Here is a 16,171-nt window from a genome sequence, read left to right on the forward strand (position 1 = left end):
AAATACGCACTCAAACTCAACTGGGGAAGAAATGAACTTCAACGCAGGAGTACCAGAAATATATTATCTATTACCGGCTACTGGGTAGGAGGATAACATAATCTGACAGAGAGGACATTTGTTACCGGTTAGGGTGAACATATCAAGGATGACTCACCGAGGGAAACAGGAGGTATATTCATTACTAGTTATTGGGTAAGAATAACATGCTGGGGAAAAGCCAAATAGGATTTACAACTACCGGTTACTAGGCAGAAGACCGAAGGAAGAGAATATCCGTCACCGGTTAGAGTGAATATATCAAGGATAAACTCAAATAGAAGAATATACGTCATCGATTAAGATGAACATATCAAGGATAGACTGCCGGGAAAAAGTAGGAATTACATTTATCAGTTACTGGATAGAATACCAAAAGAGAATATCGGTCACCAGTTAAGATGAACATATCAAGGATAGACTCCGAGGGGAGAAAATAGGAATTACATCTATCAGTTACTGGATAGAATACCAAAAGAGAATATTTGTCACCGATTAGGATGAACATATCAAGGATAGACTCCACAAGGGAAAGCAGGATTTATGACTACCGGTTACTGGGCAGAAGACCACAAAGAGGAGGAAATTCGTCATCGGTTAAGATGAACATGTCAAGGATTAACCCTCTGGGGGAATAAAATAGGGATTACAACTACCTTTTTACTGGGTAGAAAACCATAAAGAGAGTATCTGACACCGATTAGGTTGAACATATCAAGAATAAACTCAACAGGAAAGAATACCCGTCATCGGTTAAGATGAACATATCAAGGATAGACTACCTGGGGAAACGTAAAACGAATCCACGAGGAGGATATAACTTAAGGGGAATGGTTCCATCAAAGACTCGACCCGGTGAGGATATAACTCAACAGGAAAGAATACCCGTCTCTTGAAGGAAATGGTCAATCAAAGACTCGACCCAGTGAGGATATAATTCAAGGGGAGTGGTTCCATCCAAATCATCAACTGGGGAGGAAGCTGAAATAATAGTCATCCACGAGAAAACAACTCAGTAGGGAATGAGAAAGGTTAAATTCTTTATGCTTAAGGGGATGACACTCTACAATTGAGGGAGGACAGGCACACCAAATCTGCATGGGGAAATGATATCATCATAGCAGAGGATCAGAAAAAATAATGAATCACAAAGTGCAATAATAATGCAATAATGAAATCTATGAATGTATATGTATATGATTGACGATTATGCTGACAAAACAATCAAAAAGGATATAAATGTCACTGATCTGAATCGTCGTTACAACACTCGACTAATATCGACAGGATGGAGACATCAACCGGAGAAGAAGAGTTGGGGATGGACATAAAACCATCCATCTCAAAGGCTCAACCCTGGATGGGGAAAGAGAGAAGATATGTTCAGGATCTTCATCATGAACTCTGCGGGGAATTTTAGGTCAATCATCATACCAAAAATGGGAGACAACCCTGCAGGGGATATTACTGCTCAAGAATTAGTGCTCATGGGGGATCAGGAATAAACTCCTCTGGCGACTTGAGGGGAAATAAAAATCCATATTGAATCTATGCAAACCGTTCGAGAATACGCGCCTACAACTCAGCTAGGGAGGCGATCTCAAAACTTGGCTGGGGAAACTGAATTGTTGAAACCAACTGCTTAGGGAAAGACCAACAATGTTTTTCACTTTTAAGACTTACTTGTTCTCAGACTGTGGTTGATATTCCTTGGTGAAATCGATTGCTCTTTTTCTTTAAAAGTAATTGCTTTTATTATTTTAAGAAAATGATTTTGATTTTTAGATTTAATTTCAAAATGATCATCATAAAATTTAATTCTATTTGGCTGAAAGATAAATAAGAGTAGAAATAATTGGATAAAAAGCTCAACTTTATTTAATAGAATGGTAGTCTGTAAATGACAAGACTCCACAGATCTTTACAAAAGTTGAAAAATGGTAATTTACATGGAAAAGGGCTACGTTGAATACGATGATCACTAATCCTTTCACCGACTTTAATATCCATCGTGCTCTTGGCTTCGGTTGAGAATGCTAAATCCAAGTTGACTGACTTGCTCAAGACCGGAGATCAACCGAGTGCAGTTCCTTGCCGTAATCCATAATTTTTGCATAAATTTCCCCAAGGTGGGGTACTCAATCTATCGGGATAAATTTTTCTGTTTTATGTCTCTAAATTTTTCCTGGATCACCCTTTCGGGTTTTCAATCCACCGAGATGCTCATTTTTGCCTAAGTCACCCTTTCGGGTTTTCAACTTAGTGAGTTGTTATTTTCTTTTTAGGCGAAGTATTTCTTGACTGCATCGACATTCACAGGACACGTGAACTCTTCAAAATCCATAGCATCTGGTTTAAAAGATAGAATCTTCTTGAGCACAAGGTCACCTTCTCTGAATACACGAGGCATGACCTTCTTATCAAAAGCTTTCTTCATTCTCTACTGGTACAACTGACCATGACACATGGCATTCAACCTCTTCTCTTCAATTAAATTCAGTTGGCCTTACCTGATCTGACACCATTCAACTTCAGTCAACTTGGCTTCCATCAAGACACTCAATGATGGGATCTCGACCTGCACTAGGAGCACAACTTCCATGCCATAAACAATTGAGAAAGGGGTTCCCCCTGTTGAAGTGTGGATGGATGTACGATACCCATGCAGAGAAAATGGGAGCATCTCATGCCAATCTTTGTATGTCACAACCATCTTCTGAATGATCTTCTTAATGTTCTTGTTTGCAGCTTCAACAACCCAATTCATCTTAGGTATGTAGGGGGAAGAATTATGATGTGCAATCTTGAAGTCTTTGAAAAGAGATTCCACCATATTATTATTCAAGTTAGATCCATTATCAGTAATGATCTTACTTGGTACACCATAACGGCATATTATTTGATTCTTGATACACCTCACAACAAATTGCTTGGTTACATTCACATATGATGCCGCTTCATCCCACTTTGTAAAGTAATCAATAGCCACTAGAATGAAACAATGTTCGTTCGAAGTTTTGGGCTCAATCATGCCAATCATATCAATTCCCCCCACATGGAGAAGGGCCATGGAGAGGAAATGACATTCAACAGTGTCGGAGGGACATCAATCTTATCTGCATATATCTGACACTTATGGCATTTCTTCACAAACTTGCAACAAACAGATTCCATTGTTAGCCAATAGTAACCTGCTATCAACATCTTCTTAGCCATAGCATGTCCATTGGAATGAGTACCAAAGGAACCCTCATGGACTTCAGTCATCAACATGTCTGCTTCGTGTCTATCCATGCATCTAAGCAAAACCATATCGAATTTTCTCTTGTAAAGCACATCACCATTTAGGTAGAAGTTTCCAGCTAATCTCCTCAAAGTCTTCTTATCTTTCAAAGATGCCCCAGACGGGTAAACCTGACTTTGGAGGAAACATTTGATATCAAAATACCATGGCTTCTCATCTTTGACTTCTTCAATAGAAAACACATGAGTTGGCCTATCAAGATGCATCACAGTCAAATTAGGAACTTCATTCCAAAACTTCACCATAATCATTGAAGTCAACGTTGTAAGAGCATCTGCCATCCGGTTCTCATCTTGAGGGATATGATGAAATTTAACCTTTGTAAAGAAATTTGAAATCCTCCTCACATAATCTCTATATGGTATCAAACCGGGTTGATTCATCTCCCGTTCACCTTTGATTTGATTCACACCCAAAGCTGAATCTCCATAGACGTCCAGATATTTGATTCTGAGATCAATGGCCTCTTCAAGCCCCATAATGCAAGCTTCATACTCAGCCATATTATTTGAACATTTGAAATTCAATCTAGCTGTAAATGGAAATTGCATGCCTTGAGGAGTAATAATCACTGCCCCAATGCCATTATCATACTGATTAATAGCTCCACCAAAAACCATGCCCCAACGGGAACCAGGTTCTGGCCCTTCTTCAAGCAATGCTTCATCACAATCTTTCATTTTCATGTACAAGATCTCTTCATCAGGAAAGTCATATTGTATTGACTGATAATCTTCAATCGGTTGGTGAGCCAAATGGTCAGCCAAGATACTACCTTTAATCGCTTTTTGAGATCGGTATTCAATATCATGCTCAGATAACAACATCAGCCAAAGGGAAATCCTCCTAGTTAAAGAAGGCTTCTCAAAAATGTACTTGATTAGATCCATTTTGAATAGCAACCAAGTTGTATGATTCAACATATACTGGCTCAAATGCTTAGCATCCCAAGCCAATGCGCAACAAGTCCTTTCAAGCATAGAATACCGAGTCTCACAGTCGATGAACTTCTTACTGAGGTAGTAAATATCATATTCTTTCTTTCCAGTTTCATCTTGCTGACCCAGAACACAACCCATACTTTCTTCAAGCACAGTCACATACATGATCAAGGGTCTTCCTTCAACAGGCGGAGACAGAATCGGAGGCTCAAGCAGATACTCTTTGATACTATCAAAGGCTTTTTGGAAATCTTCAGTCCAATCACAAGACTGATCTTTCCGAAGAATCTTTAATATAGGCGCACATGTGGCATCATATGCAAAATGAATCTTGAGATGTAATTCAAGCGGCCAAGAAAACCTTGGACTTGCTTCTCAGTTTTTGGCGCAGCCATTTCTTGTATTGCTTTGACCTTGGTAGGATCAACTTCAATACCTTTCTTGCTGACAATAAAGCCCAACAACTTACTAGAACGAACACCAAAAGTACATTTATTGAGATTCAAATGGAGTTTGTACTTCCTCAAACGCTGGAATAGCTTCAACAAATGCTCCACATGCTCCTCTTCATCACTCGATTTAGCAATCACGTCATCAACATAGACTTAGATCTCTTTATGCATCATATCATGAAAAAGAGTGGTCATAGCTCTTTGGTATGTTGCACCAACATTCTTTAGACCGAAAGGAATCACTCTATAACAGAATGTTCCCTAGGGTGTAATGAATATGGTCTTCTCCATATCTTCGGGTTCCATCTTGATATGATTATAACCGAAAAATCCGTCCATAAACGAAAAGACTTTGAATTTAGTTGTATTGTCTACCAACATATCAATGTGTGGCAAAGGAAAATCATCTTTCGGACTAGCTTTGTTTAAATATCTATAATCAACACACATGTGGACTTTTCCGTCCTTCTTAGGAACAGACACAATATTGGCCACCCATTTTGGATACTCAGCGGTAATAAGGAAACTGGCATCAATCTGCTTTTGCACTTCTTCTTTGATCTTTACTGCCATGTTAGGATGAGCCCTCCTCAACTTCTGCTTGACTGGCGGGCATTTTGGATTTAATGGCCATCTATGCTCCATAATCTCATAATCCAAACCAGGCATGTCTTGATAGGACCAAGCAAACACATCTGAATACTCTCGGAGAAGATCAATCAATCCCTTCTTAACCTCTGGACACAGTTGAGACCCAATCTTGACTTCCTTCACATCTTCTTCTGAACCCAAGTTGACTAACTCAATCTGCTCTTCGAACGGCTGAATGGCTCTTTCCTCATGCTCAAGTAGACGAGACAATTCATCAGATACTTCTTCATCAATTTCTTCCTCAACCTCAAACACAGGGAAATCAAAGTTTGGAGAGGGAGTAGGACCATTGTATTCAATGGATTTAGGAACCAACCTGCATAATGATTTGATATTTTAATTTTACAGAAGTGAATTGTGACCAAATATTGCGCAGATGGACAATTATTTATTTATTTATTTATGTTTTTTGTGATTACCATTTTCGGAAAAGCAAAAGGTAAAAATAAAAACATCATAGATGTGGATGAATAGAATTGCATTTTATTGATGATAATTTGAAAATGCCTAACAATGTTCACTTCTCCCTTAGGCATAGGAGAAGGATTTTTCTTAAAATAGTGAAAAAAAACAAATTACTTAGAGGGATGGATAATAGCAGGAACATCAACAGCAACCCAATTGTTGCAAGTCTTGCCATGCGTCACAAAGTTGGCGCAATCTTCATCTTCATCACCTTCGATCACAGGAGTTGAGTGTTGTTCATTACCATGGATGAACCCTCCGCTACGGAAACTCGGTTGCACTTCTTCAGCTTTGACGTTAGACGGCCCTCGCTGGAATCCCAATCCGGCTCGGTTCTTGTTCTCGCAGACCTCTACTATACGGACCCATTAATCTGTGTTGTCTGCCTCAATAACTCTTTGAGCATCCTTGAAAGAAGACATGGGTGCCCCAGTTTTCTTTACCTAAGCAATAGATAGAGCTTGGAACAAAGTTCCTACCTATTCCTCAGCTTCCACATATGAAAAGGACGACAGATGGCTCACCAACAGCGTTTTCTCTCCACCCACAATGACAGGCTTGCCACTCTTCACGAATTTCAATTTCTGGTGCAAAGTAGATGTTACAGCTCCAACTTCATGGATCTATGGTCTTCCCAACAAACAGCTATAAGGCAAGTGGATATCCATTACTTGAAAAGTAATTTGAAAATCACTCGGACCTATCTTCACTAGAAGGTCCACTTCTCCAATGACGGTTTTGCGAGAACCATCAAAAGCCTTGACGATCACGCCATTGTACCTCATAGGGGCGCCTTGATAGGACAATCTTGACAGAGGTTATTTGGGGAGTACATTCAAAGAAGAACCGGTATCAACCAACACATTTGACAATGCATCTTCCTTGCAATTCATTGATATATGCAGTGCCAGATTGTGATTTCTGCCTTCCTCGGGAAGTTCTTCATCACAAAAGCTCAAGTTGTTGCAGGAAGTGATGTTAGCCACAGTGTGGTCAAATTGATCCACAGTTACATCATGCTCGATATAGGCTTGTTCCAATACTCTTTACAATGCTTCTCTGTGCGCTTCGGAATTCATCAGTAGAGACAACACTGAAATCTTCGAAGGAGTTTGGAGCAACTGCTCCACCACATTAAATTCGCTCTTCTTAATCAATCTTAGTACCTCATCATCATCATTAGGCTTTAGCTTGCTGGATTCACCAGACTGACACACTAAAGCACTAACTGGGTTTATTGCAGGTACATCAACCTTCTTACCAACTAAAACATCCTCTAACACCTCTTTCGGGAAGACGGTACTGAAAACACGGCCGCTACGGGTCACCTTCGCGATATCTGCAATATTCACAACAGAATTGGTCGTAGGTAATGGAACCTCTTGACCATTCTCCACCATTGTAGCATTATACTGGTATGGAACAGCTCTATCAGATGTATACGGGACGGGGGGCGCTAACCGTATCACTAACAGCAATACCGATCTATTGACATTGTTGTTATTGTTGCTATCAAATTGAATCACTACCCGCTCCGGGGTCTTAAACACTAGAACAATCAAATTGACATCATTTATATCCCTAGACTGTTGAATCTAGATTACATTCTCATCCATCAACTTCTGGGTATCCCTCTTGACGATCAAACACCCACGAAGGTTTACACTGCAAATTGCACAACCATCATGGTCGTGCTCACAATCACTGATGGTACATAGGGTCCTATGCATCTCTACCAAGGACCTACGAATATGTCGCACACCGGAGACTCGGAAATTTCCTGGACAACCATCTACCATATTAACAAAGGAATTACCATGAGCGGGTAATGGGTTGGCTTTCACATTTGGCGCACGGTCCTCAAAGGACATCATCCCACTCTTTACAAGCTTCTGGGCCTCATACTTCAATGGGTAACAGTTCTTGATATCATGGTCGGGAGCTCCTTGATGAAAGGCACAACGGAGTTCAGGTTTATACCACCACGGAAGTGGTTCTGGAATTTGAGGCGGATTTCTTGGCTGGAGTAGGTTCTTGAGAACCAAAGAGTTCGGCATATGACATAGGAATAGGGTCAAAAGAGACCTTCTTACTCTCGAAATTTTGATGTTGTTGATTATTGTTGGTGTTGTTATAATTGTTGGTTTTTCCATATGTTGAATAATTTATAAAATTATTTGAATAAATAATACACTTTTTTTATAACTTATTAAAATTTTATTGAGAATGCTATATTTTTTTTTCAAATCTCTAAGATATTCGATCACCACATCACATTAAAGTTTAAATTATTTTTTCTGAATTTTTTCGTTTTGGTTAATTCATAGAGTATTATTTCTTTCATCCTATGATGCGTAATCCAATTGACTATTTCATATATAAATTGAAAAAATAATAAATGAAAGGAAAAAAAGTATTTTTATTAAAATACTCTTATCATATATTAGAAGTGATAATATAAAATATTAATCAAAGATAAAATTCAAATATATATATATATATATATATATATATATATATATATATATATATATATATTAAAAATTAAAATAAAGAATAGTATTTTGTTTCAAATGAATAATGAGAGGGAGAAAGTATATCTATTTGGGAACATCACGGACTAGTAACTTTTATTGAATCAATACCAATAATTGTACTGCGAGACAATCAATGACCATCAATGACATTGCTTTTTTTAGTTGAAATGATAATAAGACAATCAATGACATTGCCTTTTTGTCAGTTGAAATGATAAATAATAGTAAGACAATCTATGGCATTCACTTATTTAGCTTAACAGAGTAAATGATACAGTAAAACTTGATCATATGCTCGACTTAACAAAGTTTTATATTTTGTATTTTTCATTTTAAAAGGCTTCGCTATAAAACTTTGTTTTAAATTCAGTTTGGTAGTAACTACTTATTTTTAAAAATATCAATCTATATTAATATGCATAATTGTAAGTATTGATTTTAAAGATAAATTAATATAATTAAAACAATATATATTTTATTTTAAAGCTCTAACTCAAGGAATAAATATTAATATTATTATATTGAATGAAAAACAAGAGTAGAATATATGTTTCATGCAAGAAAAATACATTTATTAATCTTTTATAACAGTTATATTTAAGACACGACTTTTTGTCTATAAATAACAAGATAAGAGAAGCCAACTTCACCACCAAAATCGTTTACAATATTGTTCAAGATATTTTGTTTTCTATCACTATGGATTCGTCATCTTCTTTACACATAGCAATGTATCCATGGTTTGCCATGGGCCATCAAACTGCATTCATTCACCTAGCTAACAAGTTAGCAAAAAAAGGTCACACCGTCACTTTTTTCACACCTAAATCAGCACGATCTAAATTACAACCATTCAATCTCCACCCTCAATCAATCACTTTTGTCACTATCACAGTTCCTCATGTTGAAGGTCTTCCTCCCAATGCAGAAACAACAGCTGATGTCCCTTTCCCTTTACAACCACACATCATGACAGCCATGGATCTAACACAACCCGACATCCAAACTCATCTCACTAATCTCAAACCTCACATTGTTTTCTACGATTTCACGCATTGGATTCCATCTTTAACCAAACGTTTAGGCATCAAAGCTATTCATTATTGCACTGCTAGTTCGGTTATGGTTGGTTATACTCTAACACCAGCTAGATATTTAAAGGGAACAAGTTTAACAGAATTTGATCTCATGGAACCTCCTTCTGGTTACCCTGATTCATCAATCAAGCTTTATAATCATGAAGCTAAAATCTTTGTTGCTAAAAGGAAAGAAATTTTCGGTAGCAATGTGCTTTTCTATGATAGACAAGCCATTTCTTTGAATGAAGCCGATGCATTGGGATTCAGAACATGCAAAGAAATTGAAGGGCCTTATCTTGATTACATACATAAACAATTTAACAAACCGGTTCTAACTTCAGGACCTGTTATACTTGAAAAACCAAATTCTGTTTTAGATGAAAATTGGTCTACTTGGCTTGCTGGATTCAAGACGGATTCAGTTGTTTATTGTTGTTTTGGAAGTGAATGTGTTTTAAGACCAAATCTATTTCAAGAATTAATGCTCGGTCTTGAGTTAACCGGTATACCATTTTTTGCAGCTTTGAAGCCACCTTTTGGTTTTGCAACATTGGAAGAAGCATTACCAGAAGGGTTTGCAGAAAGAACGAAAGGAAGAGGTGTTGTTTATGGTGGTTGGGTACAGCAGCAACTGATTTTGGAACATCCTTCTGTTGGATGTTTCATTACACATTGTGGTTCGGGTTCTTTATCTGAGGCATTGGTGAATAAATGTCAATTGGTTTTGCTGCCAAATTATGGTGACCAAATATTGAATGCTAGGATGATGGGAAATAACTTGAAAGTTGGTGTAGAAGTCGAGAAAGGTGAAGATGGTTTGTATACTAAGGATAGTGTTTGTAAAGCTGTGAGTATTGTGATGGAGGATGAGAATGAAACCAGTAAGAAAGTGAGGGTTAATCATGCTAAGATTAGAGAGATGTTGCTTAATGAAGATCTTGAATCATCTTATATTGATGATTTCTGCAACAAGCTTCAAGAGATTGTTGGAAAAAAGAATTGATTCATCTTTAGATAATTTAATTTAATTTAATTATTTCTAGTAATTTAAGTTTGTTTTGGATTTGTTTTGTGTATTTTTTAATGTATAAATATCTTTGTATGGTCATCACCATAAACAAATGATTCAATGTTAGTAATAGTAATACCTCAGTATCTCTTATGTCCATTCATAGTTATCAATTGAATTGAATTGAATTGGGTTGATGAGGCTTTATTTTGATTGTGCATAATTTTTAGGTATGAATCTAGTACTAACATTCATATGAATTAATTTTACCAAATAAATGAGGTGATATTAAAAAAGAACTCTCTTATACTTTCTTCTTTACAACTAGTAAAATACTGTGTGGACTCACGACTATGGTTTGATACGCTTAATTGTACACAAATTAAGAAAATAATCAAATTTAAAAAAAATGATCTAAAAAAATAATAAGTTTTTTTATATAAAAATAATATCGTTTATAAAAATATATTAAGATTAACCATAGATTATTTTCCGTATTTTGACATCATTTATAAAAGATATTTGAATTAGTAATGCATTTTTTCTCGTATATAAATTTAATACTGTTTATAAAAGGTATTTGAAATAACTCTATCATTTTTCCATATATTGACATCATTTATAAAATTATTTGAATAAATAATACACTTTTTTTTATAAATTATTAAAATTTTATTGAGAATGCTATATATATATATATATATATATATATATATATATATATATTCAAATCTCTAACATATTGGATCACCACATTAAAGTTTAAGTTGTTTTTTCTGTACTTTTTAGTTTTGGTTAGTTTTTAGAGTATTATTCCTTCCATATGATATGCATAATCCAATTGATTATTTCATATATAAATTTAAAAAATGAAAAAAAAAATGATATTTTTATTAAAATATTCTTATTATATATTAAAAATGATAAATATAATATTAATTAAAAAGTAAAATTCAATTGACAGAAAAAATAGTAAATGAAAAAAAGAAAATAATATTTTTACTAAAATACTTTAATTATATATTAGAAATAATGAATATAATATTAATTAAAGATAAAATTCAAAAATATATATTAAAAACTAAAATAAAGAATAGTATTTAGTTTCAAATGAATAATGAGAGGGATGAAGTATATATGTATTTGGGAACATCACGGACTATTATTGAATCAATACCAATAATTGTACTACAAGACAATCAATGACAATCAATGACTGCCTTCTTTAGTTGAAATGACAAGACAATCAATCACATTCACTGATTTATCAAAGTTTTATATTTTGTATTCTTCGTTTTAAAAGGCTTCGCAATAAAACTTTGTTTTAAATTCAGTTTGGTAGTAACTAGTTATTTTTTAACATAATTTTAGTAAATATTTTATTAATTTATTTCAAAACATATTTAAAATAGCTTTTAAATTTATGTTTTTTAGTTTGTCATTTTTCTTTATTGTTAAGTTTATTATTAAAATTAAAATTTATTTTTATTTATTATACTTTAAAATAAAATAAATATTTTTTAAATACACGAATAGAAAAAATTTATAGTTAAAACAAATTATGAATTTTTTAATATATTTTTTCTCCATTCTTTTTTTTTCCACTTCATCTTACTCTATTTTCTTTATGCGTCGATTTCAACAAGAAGAGGCGCTAATGCATCTGCTACCTGCTCTCGAAGATAATGGAACCTCATCTCGATGTGCTTGCTTTGACCATGTGTTATCGGATTCTTCGCCAGATTGATAGCTGACATGTTGTCGATTTTCATGGTAATTGCTCCATGACTCTTCGTTGTTATCTCTTCGACCAGATTCACCATCCATCTTGCTTGACATGCATAAAGAGAAGCAGTTATGTATTCTACTTCACACGATGATAATTCCACTACTGGCTCTTTTCTCGAACTCCAAGCAACTGGTGCACCACTGATGACACTGAAATTCATCGTATTTTCGACTCCGATTTCGCATGCATTTTAGTTGTTTTATTGTTATTTTGTTATGTTATTACTATGTTTTTCTTTGTTTTCAGGTTTTCAGTCTAATCGGAGCCCCGATTGAGAAAAGGAGCGAAAATGAGCTAAAAAGTCAAAAAATCAGCATTTTACACTTGTGGCTCCCACTGTGGCGGGCGCCATGGGTCCAGCCATGACGTGTCCCAGTTTCAACCTCTCCCCAACTGCCACATCTCCCACTATCTCCACTTGGGCGCCACAATTTCCTCATGTGGCGGGCGCCATGATGTTGTGGCGGGCGCCACAAGAACAAAATGGTTCCCGCCCATTTTCAAACTTAGGGGCATCCTTGTAATTTATGTATTTTTCCTTGCCTATAAATAGAGCTTTGATTTCATTTGTTTCTTCATCCAAACTGAGTTACAACTAGGCATATAGGAGTATTGTGTAAAAGTGGTAATCGCTTCACATCAGAGTGTTGCCACAATGTGTAATCGAGTCTGTAATCGAGTTTGGAGCACTTTGGAAGGAGGTTTAATCCTGTCGCCATTTTCATTTATGTTACGCACTTTATTCGACCCTCTGATTGGAGCAGGTTTTATTGTTTTACCTTTGTCTACTTTACTTTCCCGCACAACCTTTATTTTGTTTACTTTCCCGCACTGCCTTTATTTTGTTTACTTTCCCGCACAACCTTTATTTTGTTTACTTTCCCGCACTGTCTTTATTTTGTTTACTTTCCCGCACTCGCACTTTACTTTGTTTATTTCTCGCACTGCACTATTTTCCTTTATTTCTTGCATCGCACTACTTTTATTTACTTTCCTGCACTCACACTTATTACCTTTTAAAAGTCTTTTATTTATCCGTTTTTATGATAAAAATTAAAATGCATTTTTACTTTACCATGTCTAGATAAACCTATAAAGGTTAGAATTTAAGGATCGTAATTGAACCGATAATCCGTACAATTGTTCGTAGAAACACTTAAGGGCTATTTTGACTTTCAACTTAAGTTTTTCCGCACTTGATTTCCGTTGGGTAAGATCGAAAGTCGTCCGACGTCTGTTTAAACTTAGTTGTTTTTAACTATTTCAAATACAGCGATAGCGCTTTGTTTAGTTCATTAGGAGTTTTTAACTTCAAAAAAAAGTGATTTTAAAACTATTTTCGGATGCGTTTATAAGTTTAGAGTCTGGTTCGTGAGAACCTCTTTTGGTTAAGAAATCTAGGTCAAAATAATTTTCAACTAAGTCAAGATACTATATTTCTTAAAAATAGGTTTACTACTCTAACGCAATGCGCACCTTTTATAAGTGACAATAAGAGGGTTTGATTATGGAGTACAACTCGGTTCTGAATACGCGAAAGCGACAGTTCCCGTTAAATTGGTTCTTTTTAAAGTAGGAAATAATGCCCATAAGTAATTCTATTAGCAAGTACTTGGATTATCAATTGATTATGTGAATTACATTCGAACCTGTCTTTATTAATTGAATTTAATTTAATACTTTATTTTTCATTGTGCACTCTTAAAAACCCTATTTCGATTACCTTAGATAAACACCGTAACAATAGATAACGATAGATTGACTTTTGGTCTCTGTGGATTCGACAATCTTTTATATTACTCTGACGCGTTCGTATACTTGCGAAAAACACGCATCAAGTTTTTGGCGCCGTTGCCGGGGACCAATTTTGTCAAATTTCGTACCCTGTTGTTATATCGTTTAGACTTAGGTTGTTACCTGTCGGTCAATGCGAAGGACTCGTAGCACCGGAAGCTTAGTAGATCCTCTGGAGGAACCTGAAAGTTACGCTCGCGCATGTTTATTTTTCCATAGAATTAGGAGAGCTATGGTCGAAGATCAAAATCAAAGACCTCTTAAGGATTTCGCCCAACCATCCAACGAAGAACCTAGTTCTAGTATAGTAAAGCCAACCATCCCAGCTAATAATTTCGAACTTAAACCCTCCCTGTTGCAACTAGTGCAACAGAGACAATTCGCAGGTCTTGCTACTGAGAACCCAAACCAACATTTAAAAATCTTTCTCCAATTAGCAGACACTTTTAAAACCAATGGAGCTTCTCCTGAGGCAATCCGTTTAAGATTACTCCCTTTCTCCCTCAGAGATAAAGCCCTATCATGGTTAGGTTCCCTTCCACCCAATTCCATAACAACTTGGGAAAACCTTAGAAAAGTATTCCTTGCTATATACTTTCCCCCAAGTAAGACCGTCGTTCTACGAAACCAAATAACCAGATTTACCCAGAACCAAGGAGAATCGTTGTTCGAAGCTTGGGAGAGATATAAAGAGCTGTTAAGAGCATGCCCACATCATGGTTTAAAAAATTGGTTAATCATTCAGACCTTCTATAATGGACTTCACTATAACACTAAGATGACCATCGACGCTGCCGCAGGTGGCGCACTAATGAACAAACCTTATCCTGAAGCTAGTGCCCTCATCGAAGATATGGCTCAAAACCATCAATCATGGGGAGTTGAACGAGCGACAGTTGAGAAAAAGGAAGCCCAAGGAGGAGTACATAAGTTAAGCTCTATAGACATGATGCAAGCTAAAATGGACGCGTTAGCCCTCAAGGTTGAGCATATGTGTATAAACCTGAATACTGCAGCTACAGTTTCGTCGGATTGTGAGATATGTGGAACCAAAGGACACCAATCTGCAAAATGCAGTCTCTTAAACGAAACCAACTCTGAGCAAGTGAACTACGCCCAAGGGAACCCATATTCGAATACCTACAACCCTGGATGGAGGAATCACCCGAACTTCTCCTATAAGAACAATAACCCTATCCAAAATACTGCACCTCCGAGACAACCAGGTTACCAAGCCCCAAGACTAAATCAACCTATGCAACCTGTGCCACCAAAGCCGAGCCTTGAGAAAATTATGGAAAATTTTATCACTGCTCAAACCCAACAAAACAAAGAGTTCATGAACCAGAACATTCACGTTAATGAACTGATTACCCAGTTAGGAACCAAGGTTGACCAAATAGTTACTCACAATAAGATGCTTGAAACCAAGATCTCTCAACCAAGCCCTCCAGACTACACCTGGAGGACAGTTTCCTAGACAACCTCAACAAAATCCGAGAGGACAAGCCAATGCCATTACCATACAAAGTGGATCCGCTTATGATGAACCATTTAACCCAAGATTGAGTGAACCCAAAACTTCTAAGGAATATACCGAACCCACGGATGAAGTGAAGGAACCAGAGGAATATGAAAAACAGGAAGGTCAAGAAAAAGGAGAAGAATCTAAAGACAAAACTTATGTACCACCCCCGTCACACAAACCACCGATACCATATCCATAAAGACTCAAACAGACCCAGATCAATAACCAGTATCAGAAATTCATTAAGGTTATAGAAAAACTTCACGTAGAAATCCCTTTCACAGAAGCCATCACCCAAATACCTTCTTATGCAAAATTTCTCAAAGACATCCTTACCAACAAACGTAGACTCAACAATCCGAAGCCCTTGGAATGCAATTCTATTTCCGAGAATAAGGTAGCCAAAAAAGATAAAGATCCTGGAAATTTCTCCATTCCTTGTATTTTGGGAAGTCATGTCATTGAAAAAGCTTTTCTAGACTTAGGAGCTAGTGTGAGTTTAATGCCTTTAGCAGTTTGTGAGAGGTTAAACTTAGGAGAATTACAACCTACCAAGATGTCACTTCAATTAGCCGATAGATCT

General features: G+C 36.2%; 1 protein-coding gene and 1 non-coding gene across 2 annotated transcripts; one reads left to right on the forward strand and one right to left on the reverse strand.

Annotated features, from left to right (window-relative positions):
* Positions 1-9,017: 9,017 nt before the first annotated feature.
* On the forward strand, positions 9,018-10,636 carry LOC127107327 (UDP-glycosyltransferase 79B30). The gene has a single exon (XM_051044620.1). The coding sequence runs from the start codon at positions 9,089-9,091 to the stop codon at positions 10,469-10,471; it is 1,383 nt and encodes a 460-aa protein (XP_050900577.1). The 5' UTR covers positions 9,018-9,088; the 3' UTR covers positions 10,472-10,636.
* A 4,040-nt stretch (positions 10,637-14,676) lies between these two features.
* LOC127108990 (small nucleolar RNA R71) lies at positions 14,677-14,783 on the reverse strand. Its single transcript, XR_007796481.1, has one exon. It is a non-coding gene; the product is annotated as a small nucleolar RNA R71 (small nucleolar RNA).
* Positions 14,784-16,171: the final 1,388 nt, after the last annotated feature.

The sequence above is a fragment of the Lathyrus oleraceus genome, chromosome 7 (genome assembly GCF_024323335.1).
Source record: "Lathyrus oleraceus cultivar Zhongwan6 chromosome 7, CAAS_Psat_ZW6_1.0, whole genome shotgun sequence".
NCBI classification, from domain to species: domain Eukaryota; kingdom Viridiplantae; phylum Streptophyta; class Magnoliopsida; order Fabales; family Fabaceae; genus Lathyrus; species Lathyrus oleraceus.